General features: G+C 35.2%; 1 protein-coding gene across 2 annotated transcripts in view; it reads right to left on the bottom strand.

Annotated features, from left to right (window-relative positions):
* Positions 1-19131, bottom strand: part of sncaip (synuclein, alpha interacting protein) — a 250325-nt gene that overhangs the window by 97188 nt on the left and 134006 nt on the right. For both annotated transcript variants that reach the window (XM_028805251.2, XM_028805252.2), the window contains exon 3: positions 8516-8624. In XM_028805251.2, coding sequence (XP_028661084.2) covers positions 8516-8575 — 60 coding nt within the window. In that variant the 5' untranslated portion in view covers positions 8576-8624. The remainder of the gene's footprint in view (positions 1-8515; positions 8625-19131) is intronic.

Consider the following 19131-nt stretch of genomic DNA (forward strand, 5'->3'; position numbering starts at 1 on the left):
CCCTGAAACAGTCTGCTAGCCATCTCCAGTTTTCAGCAAAAATGAAAGGGAAGGTCTATAGGATGGTAGTGAGACCAGCTATGTTATATGGGTTGGAGAAAGTGGCACTGACCAGAAAGCAGGAGACAGAGCTGGAGGTAGCAGAGTTAAAGATGCTAAAATTTGCATTGGGTGTGTCAAGGATGGACATGATTAGAAATGAGTACACTAGAAGGTCAGCTCAGGTTGGATGGTTGGGAAACAAAGTCAGTGAGGCGAGATTGCATTGGTTTGGACAGGTGCAGAGGAAAGATGCTGGGTATATTGGGAAAAGGATGTTAAAGAAGGAGCTGCCAGGAAGGCCTTAGAGAAGGTTTATGGATGTGGTGAAAGAGGACATGCATGTGATAGGTGTGACAGAGAAAGATGTAGAGGACAGGAAGATATGGAAAAAGATGAGCCACTGTGGCAACCCCTAACAGGAGCAGCTGAAAGAAGAAGAAGTTCCTATGAAGCTCATTCTGCTGACTTTAGACCATTAACTGACTGGAAATGTCTCTGCTCGGCTACTTATAACCTTTTCTAAGCTACCATCTTCTAGTAAAACTTACTCTATCCTAACATCTCAATCTTACGCACATAAAAACTATATATACAGTATATCTGTCCCCGCATGCTTTAAGTTGAAAAATCTACTAACTTAACAACATGATCAAGAATTGTGTTCATTCTAGATAGAAATGAAAATACAAATTTTACACAAAGGCTCAGAATGATCTGGGATAAACTGCTTAATCAAGTAGCTGAAGGAGGGATTGTGATAAATTTAAAATATATATGGATGAGTTATCACAACAACTTGGATATAAGCTAAATACAAATAAACTTGGTTAACTGAATGGTCTCCACTGGCATGTAAAATTTCATTTGCTCTCATCCAAATAAATTTATCAGAGCTAGGCTGAGCCTATGCCTCAGGCCTCTCCTTTTAGTCTGATTGGAGCTTGGGCTACACCTTAGCCCCTCCTTCCGCATAGAGTTTTCCCCTGGCCCACCCATCTCTATTGGTTGCCTAGCAAAAACAATTGGACTGCAAGCGAGATTAAAAAAGTAAAAGTATTACTTTTTTGCTCTACAGTTGTGCCTTAGGGTCTTTGTAAGAGCTGAACTTTTGCTATTTAATCAAGTCCAGTGGCAGGGGAAAATCTGTATGAGGGGGCCTGAAATTTTAAGGGGCCTGTAATATTGCAGTTAAAACAGAGCTGTTGCAACTACTCACTTTACTTTCATTTTCTGTTCCAATAAACAGTGAAATAACAGTGAATACTGACTACTCAAATTTGGTATTATACAATCAATCAAACATTTATATAATTAATTGATATTCTGTTAGTCTAACAAGTCTAACAATCTATTCTGATAGATTAACAGTCTAACATCCTCTGCTCTGAAAATAAAAATAAAGTAATATGGTTGTAACTTCCTCCAATATTCACCTACCACAGCAAATTCTAACAAGTCTAACAACCTATTCTGATAGTTTAACAGTCTAACATCCTCTGCTCTGAAAATAAAAATAAAGTAATATGGTTGTAATTTCCTCCACTATTCACCTACCACAGCAAATTCGTAGCTCATCATGTCAACATATTTATAAATTGTAATGAAGGATGATAGTGCTATATTTGAAATATCCAGATTATTGTAATTAGGCAGAATAATTTGCCAAACAATCAATGCAGATGCCAAACGAAAATAAAATTGTTAATAATGCACTTTACCCTGTAACTGATACAAAAACTTTGATAAATTGCACTAAAGATTCTTTATAAAACTATGAAGGCTGCAGCTTTTATTCCTGCTTGTAGCATTTCAGTTAATAATGGTGTCTGAGTCTTGACAATGTTTTACGTAAGCGGTCATGTTAACTGTGTAAGTAATAAATTAAAGTATATTGTGATACAGTGCTTCTACCAATAATGGAAAAATGCTCACAAAAGTCATATTTATGGTGCAAAATATTATGTATATGAACATTAATTAAAATATTAATTAATATTAGCATTAAAAATATTATGTATATGAGCGTTTATGCTACATTGATGTGTCACTTTTGGGGTGAATTAGTGGTCTATGTAGTTATCTGACCACTGAAAAAGAACATTAATATTTTAAAGGGTGGAAATCCTTTTACCTAACGTCAAGATGGTAGGACAGTTCAACTAAGGAGCCAGCGTTCCCTTTTGCCCCCTCGAGGCACTGAAACATTATATATAATAGTGTTTTTGTCTTTTATCTGCCTTTTAGATTGTTCTATATTTTGTAATGATTTAGTCTAATTTGTCTTGCCTTTCCCATTCATGACCTTCTATCTTTTTTAATTTAATTGAATTGAATGTCCACAGATTTGCAATGAACATTAATTGTCGTTTATGCTATCTTAGCATTCCTCATTAATTTTTTGCTGGTCCAAACTGCTGTCTCACAGTGGCTTGAATGGCCTGTTTAGCTCAAATTTAGCTTCTCCTTTGTCCTTATATCAGGACTTAGTCCTCTGAGGAAGTACAGCTAGAATAGAGTACTGAGAGGTCAATTATTAACAAACAAACAATTTAATAAACAGTTTATTTGTTGGACAAGTACTTTTTTCAGGACAGGTTACTCCATTGCTTCCACTAATGTCAGGAAAGGCTTCAGCCTCTATGAACTGGTTTAAGAGGTTTTGAAAATGAATAGATAGGGTAAATTTTAGTATTACAGTTAAAGTCTTCCTATTCTTGATGTTACCACTCACCTCTCTTTCTCTTAAGCTGCTGGTATTTATTGGCAGTGGTAAGCTGCTAAATGCTTCCAACCTTGTATTTGACTTTTTAACATGAATGAAATCTTTGAAAAAGTGAAGATGCCAGCTTGGGAACTGCTCTCATCTGATTAAAAATAGAGTCTAGAGCTTTAATACTTTGTTACAACTGGAAACTTTTCCCACAACATTTCTAACACTCAAGCAAATTATAGCTGCTGTATTCTCATTTTTTTTAACAGAGAGTAACTGCTGTCTGTGGGTTTCAAAGTGTGAGACCTATGACCATATGTCGGGGCCATAGTGAAGATCCAAACACTCTGGTCTTTGGGAACACTAAGTGAAATTAAAGAGCCCATTTTTTCAATATCTTTCTCTGCACTTAAAGACTACATCTAGCTTATTTTTTTTGTAATTGAAAATAATTTCTTTCTGATTGTGCTAGAGTAAAAGGCATATTCATATGGGCCTATCATTTGTTCTTATACAGTACATAGGAGACACAGCAGACTCATCACTGTCAACAACCAGCAATGGAGAACTTTATTGGGAAACTGGGGTATATGATGTGCTGTGGTAAGCACAAATAAAGAGAGATTATCCTTAAGATCTAAAAAGCATCTATGTTGTGAGTGAAGTATAAAATGGTCCACTAGAGTAGGATAGATAGATAGATAGATAGATAGATAGATAGATAGATAGATAGATAGATAGATAGATAGATAGATAGATAGATAGATAGATAGATAGATAGATAGATAGATAGATAGATAGATAGATAGATAGATAGATAGATAGATAGATAGATAGATAGATACTTTATTAATCCCAGTGGGAAATTCACATTATCATCAAACCCTACTAACACAAGCAAAGGTAGGATCTTTACAAAAATACTCTGTAATAATATGATGCTAAATGGAGCACAAAAAGGCACAAAGGAGTTGTTAGCAAAGTCTAAATACGAAATTCAAAGAATGGGCAAAAACACTGCAAAAAATGTCAAAAATCAAATAAATCACAAGAAACACCAACTCCAAAGAACATTCGAATGAATTGCAAGGAACTGTGGGATTACCTCTCTCTTTTTTGGGGTGAGGGAAGTCCCTTGCCATGATGGGTAGGTGGCCCACCTCCTGAAGAACCATCCACTAAGCACAAGGCACACAACAAAGGCATGAATATGGATACATAAAAAGTAACTAATAATGCAAATCATAAGCAAAAGCAACATTAACATAAGCTAATGAATCAAAAATGTACAACGAAGACAGAAATAAGGAAAGTGAACCCCAGCCAGGTATGGAATCCTAGCTGAAACCTAACAATCGGAGTACTATGTGCTGTTTTGTTCCATATTGAAAAGAAAGATACCCACTGTTGGAAAAAGTAAAGGGGAATTATGGGATGTGAGCTATAAGGAAAGTTTAAACCATTCAGTCCTTTCAGTTTAAGCAAAAAGAGGTTAGTGAAAAAAATTGACAAAAGTGTTCCTAACTGTGAAAGGAATTAGTGCCAGCTGTCAATTCAAAATGAGTTCCTCAACTAGAACATGGGAGCACAAGTAGAAATTGGTGAAAGATAAACTTAAAGATAAATTTCTTAGGGAATTATTAGGACAATTATTGATACATGGAATAGGTTATCAAGAGGTGTGATAGATTAGTATTTTGGCACCTTCAGATCTTAGAGGTTTGGCAAATAGGATTAAACGGGCTGTTTTATTAAAACTGATCCTATGCTTTTATTATCACTGGAATGGCAATGTGTTCTCCAAATTGTATTTTAAAGGTAAAAAGGAAAAAAAAAACAAGAAACAGAGGATTTAAAAAGAGCAAGCAGGCTGTATTGAGAAAGGAGGCTAGGGCCACGTACCAAAGAGAGCAGGTGAAACTGACTGATAAACCCAAAAAACTTTATAAAACCCAATCAAAGTGAATGCTTCAAAAGTCTTTAATCTATTTTGGGCTTCTTTCCTGGTACTTTCACTAATGGTTGCTTCTGTTTGAAAATTGTATCCAATGCTCAGATAAAATAATTTAGCATGTTGTCATATATAGGTTGGGAAAGATGATTTACTATATCACATGACCCCTGAGTCATGTGAGTGGCAACAGGCATAGGAACCATAAACAAAATGGCTACAGCCATACAAAATTTCACAAAATGGTGACACCTGAGGCAAAACCATAATCCAAGTGATGTCACTAAAAAGACATTACGATAAATTAGCAAGATTTAGAAATGTCAAGAAAAATAAAAAAAAAATACTTACACTGGCATTTTGTTAATAAGAATTGTATCTAGCATGTAAAGTAAAATGTGAAATTACCCATAAAATTCCCTTTCACCAGTACCAAAGTGATCTAAAATGTCTGCAGACTGCATAAAAGCCATTCTTGGTCCTTACATGCTTCTCCTTAAATTAGGTTTGAGAGTGTTATGCCATGATATATTGGAAGGTGTGTTCACCACTGTGTCAGGATTCACAGTTACACTATCAATGTCTATAGTTATACTAGACTTGTACTTATTTTTCATTTCCTATACTCTAAAAAGCTGGTACAGAATTATAGGTTCTTGCTCCAAAGCTGTGGAATGATCTTCCCTTCTCTATTCAAACCTCACCTAATTTACTAATGTTTAGGTGTCTTGAAAACACATATTTTCATTAAATATTTTGGAACTCCTTAGTGTCTCTCCTAAAAGTTGCTGTTATACTGATGGAGTTAAGGAAACTGTTTTTTGTCTTAGTCTAACTGCAAGTATAATTACTCTATATGATAGTAGTACAACTCCCTCTTGATTATTTTTCATCTTGTTCTCTGTTGCTTTTTATGCCCATGGCTTCTAATCATTGTTGTATGTATTATAACTTGCTTTCTAAGTCACCTGGATTAAAGGCATCTGTTAAATTATATTAATAGTGATAATAATCATAACCATAATAATAAAATTCCACTCCTGAAGGCTCAAAGATTTTGTTTTTTTCTCATCCGCAACCAGACCCTTGAATATCACCTTTTTTTGTTGTATTACGAGCTGTATTTTTTGTTATACTATTATTATTACTAATCTATTAAAAGTTAGAATTGTTCTTACCATATTTTTAATTAGTATGTTTTTAAAATTGTACAAGTGAAGAAAAATGTCATTGTACTTTCAGGGCTTATGACAAGGAGTCTAAATTGAACTAACCTTTTTCCTAAGACCAGCTCAGTGAAGCAGACACAGATAAAGAAGTGAAGTGACAGTGTGTCTTTGTTTCAAATGAAGCACCCCTGAGGATTCATTTAAAGGATTCCACTTCCTTCGAATATGGAAGATACATTAGCCCTTCAGTTATGAGAAGCAAAGGTTAGAAGCACATCCTTCAGCTCTCGACCCTGCCAGCACACACACTGAAAGCTTCTTGAAAAAGTAAACAGAAGAAGGCCCAAGCACTGTATGATAATAAACAGAGGAACGCCCAAGCACAGCATGCTAAATGTAACTGCAGGTGTTTTGCAGAAAAAATAAATAAATAAAAAATTTAAAAATAAGTGATTGTCTGCACACATGGGGGATATGGATTTAAATTACTTATTTGCTCCTTAGCCTTTTCTCTAGGCGCTCAGTGTTCGATTTGCAATCCACTAGTTACTTGTACCCAGATGGCATGGAGTCTTCTAATTACAGACACCAGGCTGAAATGTAATTAAAGTGGTGCTTACTGTGTTCCCACAGTTAATTATTCATTCCCATAAGAAAAGTATCTATTTTATTTTTTTTAATTGTAATATGTGAGAAATTTCTAGCAAACAACTTCTTAATCACTGACCTTTGTGCACAGTTGTCACACCTAACATTACTTTGGTTATAATATAAATTGGCACCCTATGTCTTCAATATAGTCCCAATGCATCTTTAGCAGTTTGGCTCCTAAAGAGAGTACATAGTGAAGAGCACAGCAGGGTTATGTGGTACGCTAGAATGAGCTCAACATCCCGTCTGAGATGTGATCACAAACATACCCAGAATAGCTAAGTGATGGGTCAGGACCCACACAGACTGGAACGGTAAAAGTTTCATAACCCGGATGGGAACAAAAAAAAAATAAAAGTTAACGGTAGTTTGCAACCAGGACACAGACACAAAAAGGGTATTGCAGAATAAAGGTCTAGCAACAGGCTACAATCGTAACTGAGAGACAAAGAACCAAGTAAAACTTGAATCATAATCAAAATGTTGAGTCTGTTTGTGCCTTTCAGTCTTTCACATTTTGTTTTGGTCTTTTTTTGTAATTTGTCCCACCCCCTTGTTTCTTTCTTTGTATACATTTTTATATTACTTGTAATTTTGCCCCTAGTCCTTTTCCCTATAATTATGTATTTAGTGCTTTCAAGTGTAACCTATAAGGGTTGGGGATGGAATGAGTTTCCTACTATTATGGAGAAAAGGTTGTAGTTTTGTTATGCAGAACTCGTCAACTGTAGCTTATGAGAATAAGTATCTTGCTATGATGGTTAATTTTGTGCTTGAACAGAAGTGTTGGGGGTAACACTTTACTGTAATTTAATTGCATTTCCCAGTAGCAAAGTCTTGCAATCACATTACGGTTACTGACTTAACTAGAATTTCATTACTTACATTATACATATGCTACTAAGCAGATTATATGTACTGTAAATGTCTTGAAAAGCCGGCATTCCATCTCAAATAACATTAAAGGAGGCCAGTGTGAACTGTTTCCCCTGCCTGATTTGCACTGCACATATGCACTATTTTCATGCAGCAAATTTAATTTTACAACACTTGCCAGATCTATATCAAATATTTGTGTTACAATACAGTACACTATAAGACAGTTCTTGATACTTCTGGATTATACCTACTGTATATTAACTGTGTCTTTATTAAGAAATAAAAACTTTATTTTACACTGAAAAATAACAAATTTTAGTCTTGCAGCACATTGAAAGTATATGATTAACAGAGAGAATTTATTCCTAGTTCAAGGGAGATGGAGTGAAGTGAACCATGGTGCATAGCCAGGAAGTTTTATAATTAAACACTACCTGCAATAATAGTTTTGTTCAATATAATGTACAGCCTTTTCATCAAAGAGCTCATAAATATTATAATTAGATTTACAGAGGCAAAAACAGTTTTTCATATCCAATCAAGTGAACACGCTGTAAGCACCATGTGTCGTAAAATGTAGTGGCGCATCCTGATATCGCATTTCTATGATGTTTCTGCAAAAGTATAGAAGTCTGTGTACGGGTAAATTAACTGAATCTTTACTTTAATTGTTAGTGAATGAAATATATTTATTTTCTTATCACAGTTTGCTTTTTTTAGAATGCACTCTCGTCTGCTTGTTGCTATGCCAGCAATAATTTTACTGTTTTCTCATAGTGCTTGAAACTTAGATGATGTGCCTTCTGAACAGATCATGAATTTTCACCTCGGTGTGAACAAGTGTCTCTTCCCAATGTCCAAAGAAAGGCTGCTAGGTTAGTTGAGAGTAGAGATTAATCCAGGGTGAGTGTGTGGCCTGTGATGAACTGGAGTCTCCTCATAGACAATTGTACTCTATGAACCTAATCATGAAGAGATGAATTTGAAAAATAGGTATATGGAAGATAAAGACAGAATGGAGGGCACAGAAGTCTTTCATGATGTGTCATTTCTATTGAAATAAAAGCATCTGAGAACATTGGTGGCTGGCTGCCATGGTTTGACAATACTTACAGCTAAATCATCACTAAAATCAATTTCGTCCAAATCCAAGTACTCCGGAGCATCCATCATTTTTCCCCAGTAACATCATGTGCAGTGGATTTCTAAATGTGTTGAAAACCTGTGAAGCAAAGAAAAATCACAAGAGTGAAATATCCAGGATCAAACACTATTCATCAGATTCAGGGATGTGAGGGACAGGAGCCCAACCTACCAGAGCTGGGAACATGGCAGGAAAAAGCCCTGGAAAAGGTGTCAGTCCATTGCAGGGCAGCCACACATCCACATATCGATCTGTTTGGAATTGTCAGTTAATGTGACATATATATATTTGGGGACTAAAACCAAACAGACATGGGGAGAACATGCGGACTTCTCCTTGACAACAACCAGTCATGGTGAATTTATGAAGCAGCAGCACTAACTACTATGCCATCAATATACTGTTCACATTTTTTTTATTGTAATGTCACTATTTTTTATACTTTCAAATACTGCAAACTTCTGAATATAGAATTAAGTGGAATTATGTAAAATCAAGAGACTATAAAGAAAATAAGAAAAGATGCATATTCATAATTTGTTTTCTAGCACTCTTTATCTAAATTTAGAGTCTCAAGAACAAAAATGTTGAATATGTAATGAAAAATTGAGGAAATTAAACTATATTGCCATTTCCAAATGTATACAGTTTTATCCAAGTTTTACTAATGTTAGATGCTGGATGTTATATTACCATACTATTATAATGATCCTTATTAAGTGGCTGACATGCAGAAATGTCATTTAAACAACATAAATTTATGAAATATGCTTAATCAAATTGAAAGCCGCAGATGAGCTGGAGTCTAATATGCACTTCTTTTGTGATATGGGAGGTAAACCAGAGTATCAGGAGGAAAACCGATACAGGGAGAGGAAGAACATGAAAACAACAGAGGACAATAACCGGCCACAGATCTGTTAGGTAACTACACTTACCACTGCCCCAGCCTGCATTGTGTTTTCATATTTGTTAATTATTACCTAAAACCTATATTAATACAATCTATTGGTTATTATCATTGATTGCAACGGTTTTGAGAAAGTTCTGTTTTTTCACATAGTGTCTGCGGCACCATGGATGTTTTTGGTATTGATGTCTCGTAGATCTAGTGTTTACACTTTCTCCTGATGTTTGTGTTGGCTTTCTATTTCCACAAAAAAATATACATAACTGGTTGATTGGCAACTCTTAACCCTTCTCGTATATATGCATGCAAGTGTACACAGGAGTGCGCCCTGAAATAAGCAGTCATCCTGACCAGAGTTGTTTTGTGCTTCCAACTGATTCTGTCAAAATGGAAACTTGAACTGAGAATGTGTAAGACCCCATTTTGGAAAATGTACTTCTAGGAAAAGATGGACGGATGGACTGATAATGCCAATCTACTTGTCATCCTTTAAGTGAATTTTAGATTTACATTAATGGGTCATTTATTACATCCATTAAATTAAAGCTATTCATGGACACAAGACTGATTCTAAAGTACAGGAGAATAAGAAAAGAGAATAGGAAAACCTCATATTTACAACTTATTTTAAATGTGTCTTATTGCACTGCTAGTTTATCATCTATTTTTTAGAGACTTTGTAGAATTAAGTTCTTTGTGGTCAGCTATTAAATTTTGCATGCTAACTTTGCACTTTCTTGCCAAACACATAAATGCACTTCTTCTATATTCATGCCCACTCATGGCAGGTAATTTAATAACTCAATACAGGAGGAAACCAAGTTATGTAGAAAGAAACTTACCAGAATAACAGAGAAAAGAAGCAAACTAGGCCAGTCTGAGAGTCAAACCCAGGTCCCTGGAGTTGTAAGGCAACCCCCTGCATCACCCTTTAGCAAACATGCTACTTGGTTTAAGGAGAACAAATTAGCATATCAGTAATCTGGGTTTCTGAGAAGAAATGCTAGGCCACTGTATATTCAAGTGTTTTGAGTTGATATGTCTTTAAAGTGCGTGCTTAGTCAAATCTGCTGTGAATCTGATCTGCTTGCCAAGCAGTAGATTCAGATTACCACAGCATATGATATGTGCATTTTCAGCCTCATTAAATTTGCCCTGAATGGTGTTTATTTTGCTGCACAATCTGTGTAATATAATATCTGCACACTGCAGTATGAAAAAATATACCGGTTTTATTTATTCTATTTTTCTAACCTGCTAATTCAGTACAATAATGAGGAGAGGCTTTGCCTGTCCCAGCAGCCCTGGACACGATAATACAACCATACTTGGGCATGGTGGGTGCCAATCCATCACAACACATATAACATATTGAGTCTGCTACAATACCTGCATTGGGCAAGGGGCCTCTGACAGAATCACAGGAAGGCATTTAAGAGCTTATTGTATACAAACCATAAATTTACCTATAACATTTTAAATATACTATTTTAAAAATGTAGGCAATACAGCCATAGTATTGACCAGAATATTTTATATGCATTGAGTTGATGTGGCTGTGGAATTCATTTAGCTGGTTATCTTTTAATCTGACAAATGTGTCCTTGAAGTAGTGTATCCATAGTTTGGATTTTGAGTTAGAGCCACGCTTTCCTGATAATGGAGACCCCACTGGCATGCCTTGTTTCTAACTACAGAATTTTCCATTAAAATTGAAGTGTGTTTTCTGGCAAACTAATATTAGATGCATTATGTCCTTAGTGGTCAGCTTCATTTGTGCCATTATTGTGGGGTCGTTTTTTTAGTTTTGATAGTAAAGTCTCTGTGGCCAGTTGATTTGGATTCGTAGTATATAACAGCACAACATCAAAAGAGACCATGATCTCATCATCAACAATGGATATATTCTTCAGGTGCTGTAATACCATCTCTGCTCTATTAACAGATCTGAGCCATATGTTAAATGTTTGAGCATATGAAAAAGTCTTTTAGATAAGTTATATGTTTGCCCACCTGTTAGGATGACCATAGGTCTGAATTTTAAAGGGGTAAAATGGTATTGCCCAAAATGCTCATTGTAATATACAGAATATAAAAAAAAATAAACAAATATTTTAACATGCGTCACTCATTTTCTCCCTTTGTGGATTTCTAGCTACTAATATATATAAATATAATATGTTGTATATTAATGATCATTTTGGGCAATACCACTTCCATTTTTAAAAATACACTATTTCACTACAGACTAATTTGTTCTTTTTGGAGGTCAGTAAACAAACGATATACAGATTGGCAGCACTGGAGCTCTGCTGACCATATAAATAGAGGAGCAGGTATTCAATCGTGCTTTCTTGCAGTTCCAGACATCCAGTGATACTAGAGATCTAAACACTGCACCTCGTGAAAACAGCATGCTGGGTTTAAATGCCATACCTGATTATAATATCTGTGTAAAATCTGGATGTTCTTCTCATATCTAAGTGAGGTTTTTCTCTGGGTGGTTCAGTTTCCTCCAATTATTCCAAAATGTGTGTTTTAGGTTAATTGGTCATTCCAACTTGTCCCTACGGGACTGAGTGGGGAAACTCGTTTCTTCCTCATGCCTGATATTTCTGGGATAAGCTCTGGTCATCTGGTGACCATGGAATGGACTAAGTGGGTTTGAGAATATTTATTATAATGGTATGTTTTATTAACTCTGCAAATATGCAAAAGAGTCATACTTGTACTAGTCAAGTATACTGCAGTGGCAGGGGCAAATGGCTCAAACGTTTAAAATAAATAACTGTCCTATTGCAGGTTCTTAAAATAAATGAGCAGACAGTGAAAAAGCACAGAATGACCCATATGAAAATCAGGCAGCATAAGCTTACCAAAATTGTCTGAACATGTTGAAATTTTTTGATGTCAGATTTTGAGGAAACTGATCTTTTTCTTCTTTCATATTACTTTATTATTTGTATACTAGCAATGTAAGAAAAATCTAAATACAGAAATGTTTAAAACTATATTGAAAATCAGACTGGATGGTGTGTGAGTGTACACTGTGATGATCCTAGACTGGAGCACCCAGTGCTTTGACATGCAGCTTATGGTACTGGATTTTGAAATAATTTTAAGATGCCCTTTTACAATAAGCAAATCAGAGAGAAATGAATTGCTAAATATTTAAAACAAGAGAAATTATTCATATTTACACCGTAATTGACAACATTATTAGGTCAATACATTCATAAATAAAGATTTGAAATATTACATTACTTTATTATATGAAATAACAGCCATTTATTCAAATACAAATATATAACTTTACATAAGATTGTTATACAAATATATCTACATTTCTTTTGATAAGATATTTGAAATTGCATAAAATAACATATATATTGTACTACTTAATAAGCTTAGTTTAGACCAGTGGTTCTCAACCTGTGGGGTGGGCCCCCCTAGGGGGGCGTGAAGTAACAAAAAGGGGGGTGCGAAGATGTAAAAAAAATGAAAACAAGAATCGAAAATATGAAAAATACATTTATTCAAACCAAAACAAAATAACTTAAACTACATTCTGATTCTAGAAAAATAAATATAGAGTTAGATAATTGTCGATAAAAGTTAAGTAGGTATAATAAAATATGCATCTATGATATATCATTAATTAAAAAAGAACAAATTGGTATTAGTGGGCTCCTTTCAAAAAAATGTTAGGGGGGCGCGATTAAAACTGTTATGAAAACTCGAGTCACAAATACTTAAAGGTTGAGAAATGCTGGTTTAGACCATGAAATGAAGGATGAATGACATTTAAAATAAATTGTTAAAACACTAAACTAGTAGACAGCATATGGCATCAAAGGAGTTGAACATTGCTAAAGCATCTCAAAACTGAGGACTTGAGAACCTTCTCTTTCCAACTGTATATGAGCTAAGGGTTCTTTCATGTGTAAGGATAACATAAAGATTACATAAATTTAGGCACTCAATTGCAATAATCCAACATGGGGTTGCAGGAGTCTTATCCTGGCATGTTGTGTTGGTCATTCATAGGACTCACATACATGGGGAAAAAATTCAATCAAACATTATTTGAACATGCATGTCTTTGGAATTTGGGAGAAGTAAAACAGATTACCTTGAGAAAAACTCATGCAGGCAAGAGAAGAGTGAGCTAACTGTACACAATCGACAACCAAGTGCAAGTTTCACACACAGGATCATGGAACTAGAAGGGTGCCATCCTAACCAATGTGCTACTATGCTGTAAGTGTGATAAGCAAAGAGTGTTCAGCTGATACTTTAGAAAGCTCTGGGACAGCTCAAGATAACCTTTATAAGATGATTTTGGTACTTTAGTGCCACAGTGTATGCTAGTACACAAAAAGATGAGGCTATATTTTTGGAGCAAACACAACAACAAGTTATCATATGATTAAATTGGTGAGTCGGGATCCAATACTGGAAGGGCAGCAAACATAATAGGAAATTGTAAAATGGTAATTCATTTAAGTTTTGCAAGATTTATGAACCCTCCCCAATAAGACACTCATATGCTGAACAATGACACATAAAAGTATATACAGTGCATCCGGAAAGTATTCACAGCGCATCAAAAAGCGCATCACTTTTTCCACATTTTGTTATGTTACAGCCTTATTCCAAAATGGATTAAATTCATTTTTTTCCTCAGAATTCTATACACAACACCTCATAATGACAATGTGAAAAAAGTTTACTTGAGATTTTTGCAAATTTATTAAAAATAAAAAAATTGAATAGAGTTTGCAAAATTTCCACATTATTCTTGATTTTTATATCAACTAATCGGGATTTCTTTTGCATCCAAAAGATGCCAGTATTAAGTTATGTGTCCCTGTGATGAATGGTTACAGCTGAGTGCCTAAGTCAATCCTGTGATATTCTGGTGCTCTGACTAGGGTGAAAATCTGCTTTGGAAATAAGCAAATTCTAAAATGTATGGATGAATGTCTGTACTGAGAACAGAAACTATGGAATGTATTAGTTTGATTTTTATCAAAGGTTTTCATAAGCATCCACATTTGGTAGAAACCATTGTTTTACTTTCTCGTTGATTACAGACTTTTGTTTGTTTGTTCTATATCAAGCACCATTGCTACCATTTTAGCCTTTAAGCACAGTCTTTTTTTTTTTATAATTCTTCTATATATGTTCTATAGGCTTTAAGGCCCTCACCATTCCTAAACCTAGAAAATAGGAGTAATCAAATGACCTTGTTAGGAAAGACATGTTAAGGAGGTGGATAACCTATGCTGTCAATGGGCCCAAACCATACACCCATAATTTCTAGACAAAAGGTACATGATTTACTATACAGTACTATACATTTTTTTCAACTTTTAATTTCAGCAGTGGTCAAATCTAGGTGAGATGCCAGTTGTCTGCAGGGCAAAATGAACACATTCTCACTCTAACTGGGTCGGTTTAGAGTAGCTAATAAACTTTACAGCAAATTCAGATTTAGCATATGTGGGAAGAAATGCATACAGAGTGGACTGGAATTCAAGTCTATTTCTGTGGAGCTAAGAGGTGGCAATGCAAACAGCCATGCCATTGTACTGCTGTGTTTTTATTTTTAAATTTGAAATTGCAAAAAGTTATCAAAAATAATGTATCAGTAAAAATTATATTTGCATTTTATTCAAATGTATTTAAATATGGAAACATTTACAGCATTATTAACCTGTACAATGGAGGTATACTAAATAACAATGCATAGAAATATGATATTAAAAAAGGATTTAAAATGGCTGGACTTGAAATGAAACATTCTTTTATCCTTATAGTATTATCCTTGTAATATAAGCAACATAAAGTTAGAAAAAATCCAAAACTATATTCTTCCATTCCATTATTTTCAAAATCGCAAATCAGTGTGGCAGGTGCTGGACCTGGAAATGTAAGCTAAAAGGTAGGACCCAATTCAACCCTGTTCTTACCTACCCTGGGTCAATTTAATAGATAATAAACCTAACATACCAATGTTTGTAATGGAGGTGGAAAAGCAAAGCACCTGGAAAAAAATCCACAAAGACTAAACACTATGCCTCTCCGCTACCCAAAACTACATTATTATTAGTTAAAATACATTAATTATAATCTTGGTGGAAGTCTGAAGAAACATTAGAATACTGTCTTTACGTGTATAGAAATAAAAAGTAGGCTTTGATTTGTGCCTCATTAATGTAGTAAACATTTATGTCTATAAAATACAGTACATACATCAACAACCTAGCATAATATTCTCCAACCTACCAAATTAATTCAGGTACACAGAAGAATGAAGCCAGCATCAGGTACAAGGCAGGAGCCAGTCCTGGATAGGATGCCAGTCATTTAACAGGTCCGTTCACACACACAATAAATCATGACTAACAACTGTGCTACCATGCTGACCACATAGGCCAATTTTTTAATACTGCATATTCAAGCAAAAAATTTGAAATTTGGGTGAAAAAATCACCCTCTCTCTCAAAAATGATGCTTCTGAGTTTTGCCAGAAAATATATATTTACACATCCATTCCTCAATCCATCTATCCATCCATTGCCATGTGCGTGCACATGGGAAACAGCTTAAGGGCTCTGGTGATAGTAATTACTTGCCTAACCAGGGATTGGTACTGTGGTCAAAGGGTTTCTCTCATCCTCCCCCTGGAGAAGAGAAGACTAACAGTCACTCCACCACTGACGTCACTTCCATTGTCTACCCTCCTGGAGTTATTGAGTGTATAACCCAGGACCTTGCCATCTTGTTCTCAGTTCTGTTCTGAACGCGTGCCTGGAAAGACTTCTCCACAAATTATTTTGTATGGAATTTGTGTGTATTCTTTCAAATTATACAGAGTCACCAATTTGGTGCTCGAAATCTTTCACTTAGTTGTTTCTTCATTTTACACCATCCGTCCATCCATTCATCCATCTATCCATTAATTTACTCTATTTGTTGAGTTTGATATTATGGTATGACAAGCAATTATACTAAAACAGCCTGAAATAAATTAACAATCTGCATGATTTTGTTTGAAAACTGTTCATCCATACATTGTCTTTACTTGCTTATTCCAAAATGTCATTAGTGATAGGAAACACCTTGCCAGCATCTATCCATCCATCAGTTATCAAAGCTTCTTCTGTTTATTTCAGGGTTGAGAGGGCCAGATCTTATCTGGGCAGAATCAGCCATAAGGCAAGAAACAATCTTAGATATGGCACCAATCCAGCTGCAAAACTCACACATATTGTATTGATTTACAATGACCAATTAAATTAAAATGCATGGCTCTGGAACCACAGAGAGTCATTAAAGAATGTCCACCTAGATACAGAAAGAACCTACAAACTGTACACAGATGGGAATTGGGATGGGATAGGAACCCAGGACAGCAGAGCTGTGAGGGATTGGTGCTACCCACTGTTTCACCATAAATATTACTTTACTATGTTTTGTGAACCACAGTAAGAAAATTTATTAACATATATTTAAAAAAGAAAAATACATTTAAAGTTTTTAGATAGATAGATAGATAGATAGATAGATAGATAGATAGATAGATAGATAGATAGATAGATAGATAGATAGATAGATAGATAGATAGATAGATAGATAGATAGATAGATAGATAGATAGATAGATAGATAGATAGATAGACATATCTTATAAATCACAGCTGTATGTATTAAGGTACTTTTCAGCCTCCAAGTTAATACATTTAATCATGATGAGTATAACAGGAGTGCCAGTGAAAGCGAAGGTCATTTTGTTATGAAAAATTCCCTATTGGATTTTACCTTAATCCTGTTAGAAAATAATACCTTGTTAAATTAAAAGGCATCTCTTAAAAGGACATACAATAAAAATTCGGAAAGAGATGGCGAAATAACTAAAAGTGCTTTTGGCTAGCATACAAGCAGCTGTTGGGCAGTGTGTTATACTGTACCATATGCAAATACTTTTGATCAATTACTTGCCTTTAAATGCAGTTTTGATGATCACAAGTGACATATGGACTGCACTTCACTGAATTTATGACAGTATATGAATATGGAGCAGCAGATTTAATGCTTCATGCACAGAATAAACAGTGCTAGGCAGGTAAGAGGGCATGGTGTCAAATAAAAAGAATTACTAGCTGAACAATATTAGCCATCTAACCAAATAGTTACTATAAGAATCCAAGGTCCAAGGATCCAATACACTGATGACTAGATGCTCTTACCTAATTTATTTGGAAAGGATTTCCCATTGGCCAAGAAAAAAAAATATTTCAGTACTTGACACAAAGCTACAGTAATAAGATCCATTTTTCATAAATGTTTGTTTTACAGCATCATAATGAGCACGTTAGTCCTGGCAGTTTATGAGATGAAGGTCTAGTGTGCAGTGGCAAAATGCCTGTATATTAACAGTGATATAACTATATCAGTCTCCTTCTTGGAAAAAATACTCGAAAATTCTCAGCATTATTTATTCATTATTTCCACTCCCAAATTTGAAGTGACATGTAATAATAGTTTCACCTTCTACACAAATGCATTATTCATCGCTACATGAGATTTAAAAGGACCTGTCTTCTTTTAAACCATATCACAGTCATATCTTACCATCCTTTGCTCTTCAATAAGTGAAACTCATTCATGACTGGATTAATGGATCATTGGAAGCACGGAGAAAAAGCGAATGCCTTTAAACGATAATCATATCCATAGATCATTGACTTCTGAAAGATACAGTAAATCCAAAATTGCAGCACATTTGGCTTTATCTGTATTTTGCATCCACAGTATAACTTTGACTTCTAAGCAAAGGTCTCGCAAACTTCACTTTGCTCCATCTGCATTTAGAAATGATAGGGAGAAATTGCGGACAAGTCAAACCAGCTTTGAGACTGTGGTGGAAAACATAACGATTTTAAACATTCTCGTATTTTGTAGTTAATTGCAAGGAAAATGTAGGGACTGAAAGCAGAATAGGCAGAAGACAGTGCAGCAAGCAATGCTGGCAGAAAACTATAAGAAGCCAGTTCATCTATGAGTTCCAGCAAAGTAAAATGTGAAACCCACAGGCTGGTCAGCAGCAGAGTAAGGGGCAGAATAAGTTTAGAAGCATAAACAATTTCTCTGTCAATTTTATCTTCACCCATCCAAATTCCTCCAAACGGTGCAGTCTGGCGTTCTCTGAGAAGTAGAACAATGCGTATGCTGACAAGCAAGAGAGCTACCAATGGCACTGCATCCACTGAGGTTAAAATAGCCAGACCATAAATCCGATATACAGTTGAACTCCCATAGTTAACATTACATCCAGTATAGACCTGACTTAGGAAAGGGTAAGTGGCATTCGATTGGATATTGCTCATATCGGTGAACACCAAAAGAGGGCAGCTCACTATAAGTCCTGTAGCCCATAGTATTAGCATTCCAGTGAAATTATTTGTTTGTCGGTTTCTGGGGACTGACAACGGCAAAGGATGCACCACTCGGTCAAGTCTGATTAAGTAAAAGACAGCCACATATAGAGTAAACCAAATAGCGAGCATCATAGTTAAAGCAGACGTAAACTTAAATACTTTGCAACCAACCATGTTAAAAATTATAACACCTCCGACACTATAAAAAACACTCAGTATATTCACCACCA

This window comes from Erpetoichthys calabaricus, chromosome 7 (genome assembly GCF_900747795.2).
Source record: "Erpetoichthys calabaricus chromosome 7, fErpCal1.3, whole genome shotgun sequence".
Classification (NCBI taxonomy): domain Eukaryota; kingdom Metazoa; phylum Chordata; class Cladistia; order Polypteriformes; family Polypteridae; genus Erpetoichthys; species Erpetoichthys calabaricus.